Below are 15588 nucleotides of genomic sequence, written 5' to 3'. Positions count from 1 at the left end.
TCAGAAATTCCGTTTGGTTTTTCCTGTGCAAGAAAACGCCGATCATAACTTAATGTATCATAATTGAACGTTTCATGGTACTTCGGGGGATAAAGCTCATTTTAGGACAAAAAAGAGCGAAAGATCTGCAAAAGGCATAGCCCATTATACATCGCTGCAGATGTGCGACAAAGAAAAGTGTAGTGTTTGATTATTTGTTTATTTAAGGAAGTTTCATAGGGGTCAAACCTGGAAAACCACAACTTACGCTGAAATGTTTGTAAAGGCCAACGTTCAACAGCTTTATATTTATACTACTTCTTCTCCAGAGGCTACTGTGCCTTGTTAAGTTACTCGTGCCGGTAGTAAGACTACGACCCAGGTAGCACGTTCACATTTTTCACACCCACCTTTTCTCGGCAGCGGTCCAAAAAAAGCTCACAACTGGAAATAAAACCATTTCTGCGCATCTCGGAACTCAAGAAACGCTTCGAGTAATCATTGCACCAACTGACGCAGCAGACTCGAGCGCGAGTCGGTATACCTACATCAAATACTTGCATTTTGGAAACAGTGGCTTTGAAAAATCAACTCAACTAGTTAGTTATTTAGTATTCTTACCCAAGAAGGCAGCCAAGTAGTGATCTATCCCCCACAAATATGGTCAGGTCCAAAGCCATCAATGCATTATATGGCGAAATATTATAGAGCGTGGCTGATGCGTACTGAAAAATTTAACATAAGCCTGTTGTCTGGTCAGACCAGCATGTTCACGCCCATCGGGAAAAGATTGACATCTAGGTTTAACCAGAAAAAAAGACTGAAACAAACCCATGTTGTACCTATCTCCTTCAATCCTTCCTTCCAAGATAATAAATTTAAGAAGTGAATGACTACTTCTTATAGAAGTCCAGACCCAATTAATGCATCATAAGGCTGGCGATATATCATTGAGCATGGTTTGATATGTCAGAAAGAACCCTGCGCCTCGAACTAGAGCCTCTCGTTCACCCCAAACTAAGCTTTGCACTAAGCGAGGGACAAATTGTCATGGAACATGATATATTTTGGCAGGAGGAGAGAATATGGCTGCTCGGCTAAGAACTAGGTCAACTTCGTCTTTTGGCCCGGAAAACCGAGACTAGCGGAATTGCTCTCAATCCGCCTTGAACAAGCAAGAAGAGGTATAATTACTGTTTTTTCGTTTTCTGGATCGTCTGTCGAAATTACAGTTTACTCTTACTACAGTTTTGAACGAGCAGCAGATATCCTTATGAGGAGAACGACAAGCAATACTGTCGCAGAGTTCACATCTTTTCTCTGCAATTCATTTTATTAGTAAACGAAAATGCCAGTTTCAAGATAATTTCTGTAATTAATCAAACAATCCGTGATAGAGATTATAATAGTAACGAAGAGGAAACAAATACGATTCAATTTTTCAGCGACTTAAAAAATACTTGTAAATTATTTAAAATCCATACCTCTACTCGAGGCAATTGTCATATCGACGGTTCCTTCTTACACAAAGTAAGCACCAAGTGTTTCTATAGATACTCAGTGTGCTTTCAGCGATTAACGATAAAAATATCATTTGGTAGGTTTGACTGTAACTCATTTTGAACATAACATACCGTCAACAGAAGAAAATTACGTAAGAGTGCAGGGAAGTTGAAAACTTATCAACAGTAAAATACAGTAGTATTGTAACAAGCAAAGGTTTTAATCACCGAACTAGGTTTATCCTTCCGCACACGAGAAACATGTTTCTGAACAAGCAAGATTTCGCCAACATTTGGTTCGCGGTTTAGTTAAAGACTTATATTTAAACAAAGATCTCTTACGTGAAGTAATTACAGCATAGCTCCTTTTCAACGAATTGGAAAAAGAGAAACCCTGAGATACGCTTTGTAAACAATCATTATCAGGAGGTGTTGACTATCCTGCCAAGTTATAACCCTATTTTGGGAGCAATGCAACAATTTCAGGACTGTAATCCCCTTTTGTGGTACAGCAGTATCGACGGTAAGGTGATATTATATTAAATAAGCTGTACATTGGATGTAAAATGCGAAACAATTAAGTTTGCGTGTGAATGTGTACATTTTCCAATAACTGACGGCATCGTCAAATCAGCTCATTTTATCCAACTTTAAAATTTGATTAAATCGCACTGAATCATTTCCCCAAAAAATCCTTTGGAGATCGATAAGAACCTCACTTCGCCTTCCAAAAGCCAGATTTTCAGTCGATTATTTTGTAGAGCACATAGTTAAATAACAGGTTACTTTTGACCTATTTTTAATCTTGTTAGAAGAAGATCGGATAACTTACGTTGTGTAAATAAATGATCAAGAATTGTTCAAATTGCTGTCAACATATGTATTGATGTTGTTTTTCAAGATTTGGTAGTTTTTATAAATATAAAAAGGTACGTTAAAAGCGAGCTTTCTCCTTAAGGCTACGGTACTAAGATTACATGACGGCAAAAAGCGATGTAATTTGTGGCAGCTGTTGTCTTTGATCTTTCTGAATAGGCGCAATATTGCACTCTTAAAGAGCTTCTTGGTAGCCTAAATCTGCGGAAAACTATTCTAAGTGCACGGCGCTGAATTACCTCTAGCTCTTCAGAGAGATACTTAGATCATTGTGGAAAACTTGGCAAGCATATTCAGACACGGGCCGGATACTCGTAGAGTAGAAGTAAACTAGCTGCGCAGGATCTCCTTTTGCACGCTTGAGTTACCTTAACTGATAAAGCCTGGAGATTCCTTTTTTGATAACATTCTCTACGTAAGCGTTCCCCTTAAGAATGTTTGAAATTGTGAGACCAAGAAGTTTTACGCTAGTTAATAATAATAATAATAATAATAATAATAATAATATTAAAATTTATAGTGCGCAAATTCCATAAAATGTTCAAATGCGCATTACAAGATTAAAAATTACCATTAAAATAGACTTACAATAATTTTAAGAAACAATTAAAAGTAAACTTAGAATGGCTAAAAAAGCTATAAAAATGCACTACGAAAAAGGTGAGACTTAAGTTTAGCTTTAAAAATATTTACTGTTCCTGCGCTCCTAATATCCAGCGGTAGTTCGTTCCATAGTTTCGGAGCAGCACAGGAAAAGGAACGGTCCCCCAGTGTAGCTTTCGATTTAAATGATGGATGGCTAAGTAAAAGCTTATCGCTGGAATTTCTTAAATTATATTTGGAGGGGGGTCTAAGGGAAATAAGAGAGGATAGATAAGAAGGGGCTAAAAAATTAAGAATCTTAAAAGTAATTAACAATATTTTAAACTCAATTCTATATCTAATTGGTAACCAGTGTAACTTAAAAATTAAGGGCGTAATATGACAAAATTTCTGTTCTTTAAGAATCAGTCTGGCACAAGCATTCTGTACTTGTTGCAGCTTATTCAACAAGCAGTCCGGTAATCCATATAATAGGCCATTACAAATATATAATATAGTTGCGACCTCTATTGGTTTGTTGTTGATAGTAACTACTTCGAAAGAATCTGTAGATTTTGAAAAACTTCTCTGTCTCGGCTTGCCTGATTAGTTCGTCTACGGCAACTTGGATTCTACTTGGTTGACCCTTGTGGACTGTCTCGGCCATCGATGTGTCATCGACGTACTTCCAAAGGTTGACGCCATTGAGATTGATGTCATTTATCATGACCAGGAAGAGCCAGGGCCCCAATTTGGTCCCCTGCGGTACACCTGCCCTCACTGATCCCCAATCCGAGTAGCAATTATGGACGAGCTTCACTCGTTGCTTCCTGACAGTGAGAAAGTCCGCAATCCAGTCCAACACCCAAGGTGGGAGCTCATAATCCCCAAGCTTGGCCATAAGAATGGTGTGGTCGATAAGATCGAATGCTTTCTTAAAGTCGAAGAGCGTCACGCGCAATGTAGAACCGTTACCGTCAGTATCCTTATACCAGTTCTGACGCATGCTGATTAGGGCATGTTCAGTGCTGGAATTCGGGACAGTCCCATATTGGCTCCGGTCAATTTTTGCAAGGACGGCAGGCTTGACGTAGCCGTCAACGACAAACTCTTCCCCAACTTTAGAAAGAATTGGGGTTAAAGAAATGGGCCTCTGGTGTTTGTTAGCATCATTAACAGGTGAAGTCTTCGGGAGGGGTGTAATGTCCGCTTTCTTCCACGAACGAAGTTGGAAGGCGACGCTCCAAAAAAGAAGAATTCAGAATGTCTGCCACTGGTGTAGCCAATAAGTCCGCGTTTCCTTTGAGTACCCGAGAGGGGATTCCATCAGGTCCGGATGCTTTGTTCGTGTTAAGCGCCGATAGTTTCTTGATGACTGAAAACTCAGATATAGGACGGGGAGGTTCTTGTTGGTGTACGTACGCGTGCGCGTGTACATCAGGCGTGGCTAGCAGGGTGAATGCGCTCATTGGAGACAAAAAAGCGCCATTGATAACATTGGCCAAATGTTTAGGATCTTCCCCCTCATCGGCGAGGTGTTAGAGGTCTGCGATGGGGCTGGCGCGCTCGACCTTAGAAAAGCCACTTAAGGTTATCGCGCAAAGGTGTCTCGCGTGCAAGCGATGTAGCGCGTCCGGTTTAAACTGTAGATATCTGAACTCCTATATCAAATTAAAGCTTATAGGACTGGCTATCAGACTATACCAAAAATTTTGAAAAAATAGAATTGTCGAATTTTTCACGATTTCTTAATGCGAGCACCCGAATCACCTTTTAAAGAGCTACAAGTCAAAGGGAATTTGTTCGATTGCTCTCAAATTTTGACAGTACCTAGTTTTATATAAACAACAAAAGCTTTCCTCCGGATATTTTATTTCTAAATACTTTTTTTTCAAGAGCGATTTTTGTACGATCACTCCACATTTTTTTAATCCTATTTCAAAAATGTTCTGTAACTTTTCACTGAAATTGAATATGGCAAATCGCAGACACGTTTTTTTAGCGCTTTGGCCCCGGAAACGGAGGAACACATTAAATAAGCGAAAAACAAAATTCGCTTTGACATGTAACGTTCAAAAGGTGATTCGGGCGCTCGCATTTAGAAGTCGTGAAAAATTCGACAATTCATTTTTTTCAAAAGTTTTGGTATAGTCTGATAGCCAGTCCTATAAACTTTAATTTGATATAGGGGTTTAGATATCTACAGTTTAAACCAGACGCGCTGCATCGTTTCTACGCGATACACCCCTGAAGGTGCACGCTAACCTTAACTGTTTGATTTCCTTCCACCATTGGGCAGGCTTGCAGGCATCGTAGTACTTTGAGATACAATGAATATATGAAGTTCATATATTTTGAACCGCGGTATTACATACGTATGATGCACGATCCTCGCAATAGATAGCGCTATTCATGCAATAGCGAAAATCAGACCTGAAAAAAATCAGGCCTGTACGGGAGTCGAACCACGGACCTCTGCGATACTAGTGCAGCGCTCTACCAATTGAGCTAAAAAGCCAATTGGGAGCAGGCCGTTAAGTTGATTCTTAATAAACCCGTGAAAGTGATAAATGAGATACAATAAATATATGAAGTTCATATATTTTGAACTGCGGTATTAGATACGTATCTACCGCGAGGATCGTGCATCATACGTATCTAATACCGCAGTTCAAAATATATGAACTTCATATATACATTGTATCTGATTTATCATCACGGGTTTATTACGAATCAACTTAACGGCCTGCTCCCAGTTGGTTTGTTAGCTCAATTGGTAGAGCGCTGCACTAGTATCGCAGAGGTCCGTGGTTCGAGTCCCGTACAGGCCTGAAATTTTTTTCAGGTCTGATTTCCACTATTGCTCAAATAGTGCTTTACTGCGAAGGATCGTTCTCATATACGTCTCATAACCGCAGTTCACACATATGTTTCATATGTTTGTTGTTGTTTGATTTATCATCTACGGGTTTATATCGAATTAATTTGATGGCCTGTTCCCAGTTGGCTTGTTAGCTCAATTGGTAGAGCGCTGCACTAGTATCGCATAGGTCAGTGGTTCGAATCCCGTACAGGCCTGAAATTTTTTTCAGGTCTGATTTCCACTATTGCTCAAATAGTGCTTTACTGCGAAGGATCGTTCTCATATACGTCTCATAACCGCAGTTCACACATATGTTTCATATGTTTGTTGTTGTTTGATTTATCATCTACGGGTTTATATCGAATTAATTTGATGGCCTGCTCCCAGTTGGCTTGTTAGCTCAATTGGTAGAGCGCTGCACTAGTATCGCAGAGGTCAGTGGTTCGAATCCCGTACAGGCCTGAAATTTTTTTTCAGGTCTGATTTCCACTATTGCTCAAATAGTGCTTTACTGCGAAGGATCGTTCTCATATACGTTAGTTGGTATAACCAAATTACCTTGTTACCCCCACCGACGCAGCACCACAGTTTCTTTAGAAACTTTCAGCCTTTATTCATTGGCGATGATTATACAAGATAATCCTCTAGGGAGGCGCGAAGGTTGTAGCCGAAGCCAAATTGCTTCAATTTTATCGTCATATAGATCTTCTAGAATGGTATACTTCAGCCCTTTCTTGATGTAAGTACAAACGCCTCCATGTATTACGTCTATCCTTTCTCTTCTCACTAAGTTCTACCCAGGAACACCGACGACATTGTCGTGAATGTGGTCGCGCAACCAGGTCTCTGTTATGCAGGCAATGTCTAAATTTGCATTTGCAATAGCATCAGAGACTTCATCAAGTTTGGGGGCCAAAGACATTACGCTTGACATTAAAACAGACGGAACGTAGACCTTCTTCCCTCCTTTTTGGTCTTCTTGTGATAAAGAGATGGTCACATAGTTAGCTTTATTTCGGTGTCGTCGGGAGCTTCGTGAATGATTGATAGATAGATAGATAGATAGATAGACAGACAGACAGACAGATAGATAGATAGATAGATAGATAGACAGACAGACAGACAGATAGATAGATAGATAGATAGATAGATAGAAGTCTATATCTATACAGGATAGCCCCTTCAGTGTAGTAAACACTGGTATCAACGTGGGTACTGTTACCCACCCATCCAACCCCAGGGGAGGACATCCATCACACGGTAATCTCGTGCGTGGGAAATTAACATCTCCTGCCCCTAACCCTGCAGGAGACGGGACCTCCATTTATTCGTCCGTATCTGAGAAGACTAGAATATCTAACCATTTCTTCATGTTATAGAAAGGTAGCGTATTCTTCTCAATTATTTTAAGACCCTGGGTGTTGGTCCGGCCGGGGCTCGAACCTTCGACCTCCCGCACAACAGTCCACTGTATCTACGGGGGCTGATAATAATCGAATGTCACTTAACACAACCAAAAACTAAATCTTTCTTTATTACGACCCTGCAGAAATGCCGTACTTTAACCAGCTCGGCACTCGATGTCCAAATCAATGGTACATTGAGCAAGTGGACTATACCAAGATACTGGGCGTCACGATAGACAGTGACATGTCTTGGGAGCATCATATTGATACAATACGCTGCATAATTAGCAGTAGGCATTCTCTTCTCCATCGCATCAAACCTTATCTTAACTTTGATTCTGCTATAAGGTTCTAAAAGGCCTACTCTGAGACCTTAAGTTGCCTTAAGTCGCCTAAAGTCGCCTTAAGTCGCCTTAAGTCGCCTTAAGTCGCCTTAAGTCGCCTTAAGTCACTGTTGGTTACACAATGTTATAAGGGTTCCACCCTAATCCCAACTGACCCCATTCACCCCATTTTAATCATAAGGATCAGATGAGGAGGCATGGTGGCTGAATGGTTAGTGCACTGGACTCGACATTAGTCCAGTTTTGGTGTCTAGTCTTGGAGCATTGCATTTTGTTCTCGGGCAAGATACTGTAAGCTCAAAGTGCCTCACCTTCTCTAGGAGTAAATATGGGTACTGGTTGGCAGGGGGGAGGTAACCCTGCAATGGACTATGAGTTTAATTATTGTTATGGTGAGGTGGGCAATGGCTTTCATATACATAGAAACTCCATGAGAAAATAGTCATGCACCTGTCTAGCCCCTATGCTGGCATGGGTAATTCCTACATGTAAACAATACTGATGTAGGAATATGACCATGTATGCTCTTCCATTTTCTTACTAAAACAGCTATCTGTTTCAACAAAATTTCTGTCTTGTATTTCATGATGAAAAGGTTGATAAAAGGGTTGATACTGTGTATTATCATCAGGATATAATAAATATTGAATCACATAGAACCTACAGTACCAGATCATCAAGATAAAACGATAGAAAGGTATTCTGGAGAAAGACTCAATTCTTGCCACTCACTTATACCTTGAGCAGTAGAAATAACATTATCAAAGGTCAACTAAACTTAACTGAAGCTTACATTTGAACTTTGTAGCTCGACGAACCTACTAAAGGTGTAAATATTTACCTATCTTGAGACTTTGATAGTCTTTTTGTACATTTCATATTCGTCAGTTTGATTATAAACATACATTAACCACTTCTAAGCCAAGAAAAGCCTTTTATGGCAAACATGGCCGCCCGAAATATTTGATCGCGTGACTTAAGCTTTGTCCCGTGACGAAAGTACACGTGAGAACAACACGCACGTGAGCTTGCAGAAAAGTGTACCAAGAAATAGTTAATTTATCTGTGCAAAAAAAAATCATCAAAAAGCTTAAAAAAAACTCAGTCTGAAAGTTTAACTGGGCGACCGCTTCAATGAAATGGACGTACTTGGCGAGAGAAATCCTGGAGTGTTGTCCCGCTCCTAACTTCGCGATCGAAGCATGGAAACTAGTTAGCGGCGCAAAAGTTGCTGGGAGAATTAAAATGGCGGAGACTTTAGAGCCAGCTTTCAGCTTGGAGAATTTCGTCGTGACTCGTTAGCTTCTGGACAGTTGTGAGGTAACAATGAATGCTTTTAAACCTGTAATACTGCCACCAGGCTAAAGATAAAATTTGAATGCTAGGAAGGTCCTGCTGATCCGATCAGCAGTGGAGAAAGACCTTCCCATATGGTTCTCAGTATGGTATTGGAGTGTTTTGTCTAAATGAGGCAGGAGAACAACAAATTGGTTGGGTCCTTGAAAAGGACCGACCAATTTTCAATGCTGTTGGAAAGGCATGCGAGTTGCCAAACTTTCATGCCAAATTTGACAGTGCAAGTGGCAAAAATATGGGAGACAAGTTTACCAAGATAACAATATATTTATAATTTGTGAGGCTTTCTGAAATAATTAAATAATCAGGCTATTTTTAGTTAATTATGTAAAAAATTTATCGATAGTTTTATGTAAATCGTGTCTCTTTTCTTAAATTAAAAATGTGTCTTCATGTGTATAATGTTGATAGGTTTGTTTTATGCTGAGCAGATAACCCATGATGTTTTCCTGGCCATTTATTCACTAGCTTTGACTGTATAATTTAACAATAACTGTTGTGGTAATTCTGTCTAATTATTTTTAGCTAAATTGGTTTGAAATCTGGATATTTAGACTACGGTGACTTATGAGCACACAAAAGTAACCAAATTGATTATGGCGTTTATTGCAAGGGATTCTGTAAATATTTTAAAGGTTTATGGAGAGACTGTTGCTAACTTTGATTTGTCACTTCAGTCATATAAAATCACTTTAAGTCGCCTTAAGTTGCCTTATGTCTGATTAAGTCGCCCTAAGTCAACTTAAGTCACCTTAAGTTGCCTTAAATCGCCTAAAGTCGCAATGTTTTTTCTGCCAATTTCGCATAAGTCGCCTTAAATCGCCTTAAATCGCCCAAAGTTACGGCGACTTAAGTTAACTTAAGTTACGGCGACTTAAGGCCCCAGAGTAGGCCTTGTCATCAATACAAAACTTTGCTAATAGAGATTACAAAATAGTGCGTTAATCCATCAGCTTATTGAAGTTTGACTGCTGTATTTCCATATATTAATCATACATGCAATTGTAATATATGCAAGCAGTGGTTGATGAACACCTTCCATTGCTCCAAAACGTGGAATTGATTCCTTTCCACGCACAGATCATGGGCACAGGTTAAACAAAAAAATTGCCTCGGGCCGCAGTACCGACATGGCACAGTCGCCTCTCGTTGTTTACATACGGCACAAATGTATTTCTCCGGGAGAGGTTCTTCCCCCACTGCTGTTGCGAACAGTTTATCCCGTATTTTTTCCTAGTTAGCTACGAAGCTGTAGTTCCTTCAATGAGCTTCAGAATGTTGAGCGTCATCAGGTGAAAATACGGGAATGTCGGGGTCATCGACAGCTTCAAGAAGAGGAGTTTCCTGGATCGGCTGAGACATGACAGGACGGAAAACACGCGCACTGTAAGTACCTCCCGTTGTCCCATACAAAGCCTTAGAAAAGTTTTCTAAGGCTTTGCATGGTACAACGGGAGGTACTTATAGTGCATACGTTTTCCGTCCTGTGATGCCAGCTGTGTTTGAGCTGACCGTTAACGGAGTATGAATAACAGTCTTCCTAGTTCTTCCGAGGACAATCGTTTTCACAGAAACAGCTTTGAACTTCTTCATAACTCACGAAATTAAACAACGAGGTGAACTTTAAAATGACCGTCAAAGCAAATGGCGAAAGTCTGTGCAGCGGTTAACCGCATCAGACGGCTCAGACGATCATTTTACTTGGGTACTACCCTCATTCTCAATTGAGAAATACTGGGTGTTATCCTATGAGAAAATGTGACACGGGTGATCTGTCATCTCATATTCAACAAGTGCTAGTGAAATAATTATTTTATTAAAAACGCTGCAAAATATAGATTAAGCCTCCCAACTTTAAAATTTTTAAGCTCCGTTTTAATATTGAGCTGACGCGTACACTTACCACATTTGTAGAGCATAGTGTAATGGCGCATAACTCATTATGGCTAAGTCAATGAAAACCCTTTAAAAACTGCATCATCCAGTGATCCACCTTTTTAGGAATGACAAATAGAAAAATAGATGGCTGGATGGATGGATGGCTGGATGGATGGATGGATGGATGGATGGATAGACAGACAGACACAGTTCGATACTTGATGACTTAAAGCACCACAGTCATTTGCTGAATTACGTTTAGATTGACAATATTATGTATAAAAATGTCCTTATAAAAGTAAATATGGGAGTGTTATCTATGAGTTTGTACACGTGGTGATTGAAGTTTAGATAAGGAGGGGGTTCAAGTTAAGTTTAGAGTAGACTGCGTTTTGGTGCAGTAGCTCACTCGTAATCATTACCGTTGCAAAGTCTCTTAAAAAGAGTGATTTGGATGAGATAATTCTATAGGTTTTTTTTCTGTCAGTTTCACTATACTGTAACCAAAATTGGGGTCGTGTGGGAGCAAATTATACTGTAGAGTTCATTATACAATGTGAAGAGGAGGCGGGGGTAATTACCTGACAACGTAGTCGTAGATGTCAAGGTATCACAGTTAGAAAGTATGCATTACATCTTAGAGCCTTACCAGGTGTCTTTAAAAAATATATTCTCAGAACCTTGAACTTGAACAAAGTGGAGCTCATGTCCTTGGTAAAAGACGGTGAAGAGGTAAAGAATGCAGTGAGGAAATATCGGATTAAAGATTTCATTGTTAAACACCTCGAGAGTGTTAAAGATTCTGAAGAAACACATTTGGAGACATGAAGCGTAGAACTCAGAGACAAGAACTTTAAAAGTTGAAATGGAGCAGCCGGGAAGGCTTAAAAGAGAGTTATTTTTAGCGTGACTTAGTGGGGTAAATTTAAGTGTATAGTAGATTGTGTTGTGTGAGAGTCGCTTCTTTGTAACACTTAACTTACAAAGTATAGACAAACAAAATTACTTAAACGGTAGGTGTTTAGGACATTTTCCCTTACGGATCAATTATACCGCAAACTATCTCAAAAATAGTTTAGTTACAGTGGTGCTACCCTTAGGAAGAGTCTACCCTATAATCTCAGAGAGAAAGTATCGCTAAGTCAGTTTAAGCACCTACTACATCTCAAATTTACAGATTAGATACACTGCATTCATGAAAAAGAGGATCTAATTGGTAAATAGTTTGATAGAATATATACTGAAGTTAGTAATTTTTAATGTTAAGATTAAATAGTTTTTAGGGGCCATAGATTTGCTAAGATTTCTCATAAATTTTTGACAAAATTGATTTACCTACCAACATGAAAGTTGTTGGACTAAATGATGATTCTGTACTGAAATTTTCACATGAGTGTGACATCATAAGTCAATGAAAACTCCAAGCAAAAACAGGAACACTGACATGGGCGCGGAAAAAAACCAGTGACTAAGCGGTGATTGTCAGAATTTTGATAAACGATATTTACGTTTCCCGCAGAAATGACGATCTTTTGCTGTGAATCAACATTTAAGAGTTAATTAATTTTCTGCATGCTCTTTAATTTGAACGTTAATTGTCTATTTCTGAACTATTTGTAAATCAATTCAATTTTTGTAGATTGTTAGGAATGTTTTGTTGAGTAATTGTATATTCACAATATAGGTATTTCCGCGAATCAAAGGGCTGCATATCAGTGATTATACTTTCATTTATCATATCATTACTGTTAGAGTTGTTTCGCCTAAAAAAAAAATAATCAGTCGCCCGAGGCAGTTATAATTACCCGCTGGAAATAAAGTCTTTTTCTTACTTACTGACTGTTCAAACAAGCCAATACCGTCGGCGGAAATTAAGGTGTTCACCTCAGGAAATTGTTTTTTTGCTATCCTCTTATGTAGGAAATTTCAACTTTTTGGAGAAAATTGGGAAGGTAAGAGCTGTTTTGAACAACTGGTCAGCGCGAAGGTCCGCCCTTATGGGCAAAGTTGTAATTCTCAAGGATCTGGTCTTGCCACTTGCCAATATTTTGTCGTTCACCCACCCTCAAATATACTTCTTTGAGAAATGCCTTAAGACTTTCTTGATAAGGTAAGATTCATTCAACGGAAAGAATGTTACTGGTCGATGTTCACGAAAAGTCAGGTCTTGGAATGAAAGACATAGAAAAGTTTTAGTCATAAAAAGGTTGAAGTTATGTCTGACTGTTTAATAGCTCTTAAGCTCTTTGGTTTTCACGTCCAAAACCTCGCGCTCTAATGAGCATGAAATGTCTACTCCGGTGGTACATGGTACGAAATTGATAAAAAAAACGAACTCGAAACAGTTGCTCTGTATAAGCAAGTGTGTGGAACGGTCTTCACGTTACTTCCGCAGAACATTAAAACCAAAAAATCTCAAAATGTTATCCTACTAGTGCGCTATATGTTGGATATCGACTTGGATCTTGCACAGGAGAGATGCTGCTATCGACCTCCGCAAAACGTTTGCTCAAATGAATTTACGCAGTTGGCAGAAATCATAATGAGGGAAAAAGCTTACAATTTTCTTGCACACTTGGATAGGCAACAGCACTTATTTTTCTCTTTTTTTTTTTTCGTAAAGTACCATACTCTATTTACAATATCGTATAGTTTTATATTTATCATCAAACGAACATTACTTAACTAAAACTACTTACAACATAAGATACCTAGTACAAGTCAGTGCAATAAGAGAGGAGGTAACAACTTTGTATATCAACTTACTCGAGGAAATAGACAAAATCTAAGAGACCTGGGGCGTGCGTACCACATTAGATCAGCTTGGACTCGATTCTGTTCTGATTCCATGGGTTACTCTTGAAACTTTCGTGTACTTGATATTTGGTGTAATTATGTGTGTTTTGGTGGAATTCATTGACAGGGGTACTTTGCGATGCCTTCCATGATGAAGATGAACAATTTATTCTTTCGTTAAATAATTTCATACAATCCATGTGCACAATTCATGAACATGTAGCAGTCAAGAAATTTATCACATTTGCCGTTAGCTTATTTGAATTCAGTGTAACAAAAAACATACAAGTTTCCACTGTTCTCTTCCTTGGACATTTCTTTCTATCAAAACAATGAATTATCCACAGTAAGTCTCACTAACCATTCGCGTGGCTCACAATGCAACGTTTTATTATCATATCTTTCTGCTCGTTGCTTTTTTTTTTTTTTTTTAGAAAAACAGAAAGATAATTGAACCCGTTCTAAAAAGATAAGGGAAACGCTATTGAAGTATGTCAAATGACCACGCCCGGCTTTCCTTTATGATATTTGTAAACTCTTCAGCAAGAGCTGAGAAGATTCGCACGACGTAGGAAGCTCCATAATAGGGTTACATGTAGGAGCCACAAGGGCGACTCGAGTGGCCCTCCAATGAAGAGGGACAAATTGTTATCGAGTCACGTACAGGTGATCACAACACTTCCAATGCCAATAGCACTAAAATTAGTGGGGAAAAAAGCTAGGAAAAAGTCGGGGTTAAATTAAGATCACAAGAAAAAAGTTGGAAAAAGACAGAACGTGGGTAAAACTTCAGGGGGAATTTGAAATTGAAAGCGTAATTTGATGGCACTTCATAAGCTCCGTAATACGAATTTTACAAGTAATCTTTAGAGTACAAATTACGTTCAAGGGATTAATCATAAAACACACACACACACACACACACACACACACACACACACACGAAAGAGATTGCATGTGTGATATGATTGTAAACCTGCGTGACACTTAAAAAGACGACAATCAACTTTTGGTATCAAGGATTTTGATTTGTTTGAAGGGGTTTTGTACTCAACCTGAAAGACGTAACGTAATCTCCTCTTAGGGAATATCATGCCACTGCAACAGTGAATTATTCATGTAATTAACGTTAATACCACGAACGGATTGCACGTGCAAATGTCAATAGGCAGCAAGGGGTTAAACCCACTGTTTCAAAATGCTAATCTGCATATGCAGCCGTTCAGTTCAAATCAGTTTGTCAAGGAGAGCACAAGGACAAGGTTATTCTCTATTTTTTTTACTCAAGGAAACAAGCATGGGTAGGTATATTCTCATTTTAATGGCTCTCTGGCTTTGAAATTCACTATACTTTATCTTTCTTGCTTTATTCCTTCTTTTCGTTCACTAGTTTTTGAAACGGTATCATTCTATCTGATTTTGCATCTTGTTAAAAAATTAACCGAATCAAACGTACTATCGTCACGAGTCTACTGAGTCTGCTTAGGACCAAACTTAAATGAATTCGAGTTTGCTATGCTGTATCGGACCCAGAGTTACAGTATCTTTGTCAATTTGACTCCACCATTTAAATATCTTTATGACAGTGTACTCGGCTTGCCGCGTTTTGAACGGACGCCACCATTTGGAAAACTACACAGTAACTTGGCCGCGCGGGCATAACCTTTTTAAGCTTACTGGCTTACATTCGTTACAGTTCTGTGTCAATGGGTATGTAATTCAAGTAAGACCTCACAAACCGTGCTGGTCACCCACAAAGTTCGCATGCCAGAGTTGGTTCGAAAGCTGAGGGTCACTAGTTCAATACCTCTTGATGAAACACTTCGAATTTTTCGGTTCTGCGCTTTGGGTTGATTTTTTCTACGGTATTTCGGTTTTTGATGGGCCCAAATACCCCCCTACGAAAACGACGTTTTCCTTTTTGTCGACAGAAAGTCGTGTACTCTGCAACAATTGAATACCAAACCGGTAAGGGACACTCTAACATGTTCAAAACGCTGGAAATA

General features: G+C 39.1%; 1 protein-coding gene across 1 annotated transcript; it reads right to left on the bottom strand.

Moving 5' to 3' along the window:
• Positions 1–3438: 3438 nt before the first annotated feature.
• On the bottom strand, positions 3439–3945 carry LOC148729335 (uncharacterized). Its single transcript, XM_088725127.1, has one exon. The coding sequence runs from the start codon at positions 3943–3945 to the stop codon at positions 3439–3441; it is 507 nt and encodes a 168-aa protein (XP_088581253.1).
• Between the last annotated feature and the right edge of the window lie 11643 nt (positions 3946–15588).

Source organism: Stylophora pistillata, chromosome 6, assembly GCF_964205215.1.
Source record: "Stylophora pistillata chromosome 6, jaStyPist1.2, whole genome shotgun sequence".
Taxonomy (NCBI): Eukaryota; Metazoa; Cnidaria; class Anthozoa; order Scleractinia; family Pocilloporidae; genus Stylophora; species Stylophora pistillata.
Note: the sequence above shows the minus strand (reverse complement) of the source record. Positions and strands in the feature narration are given on the sequence as shown.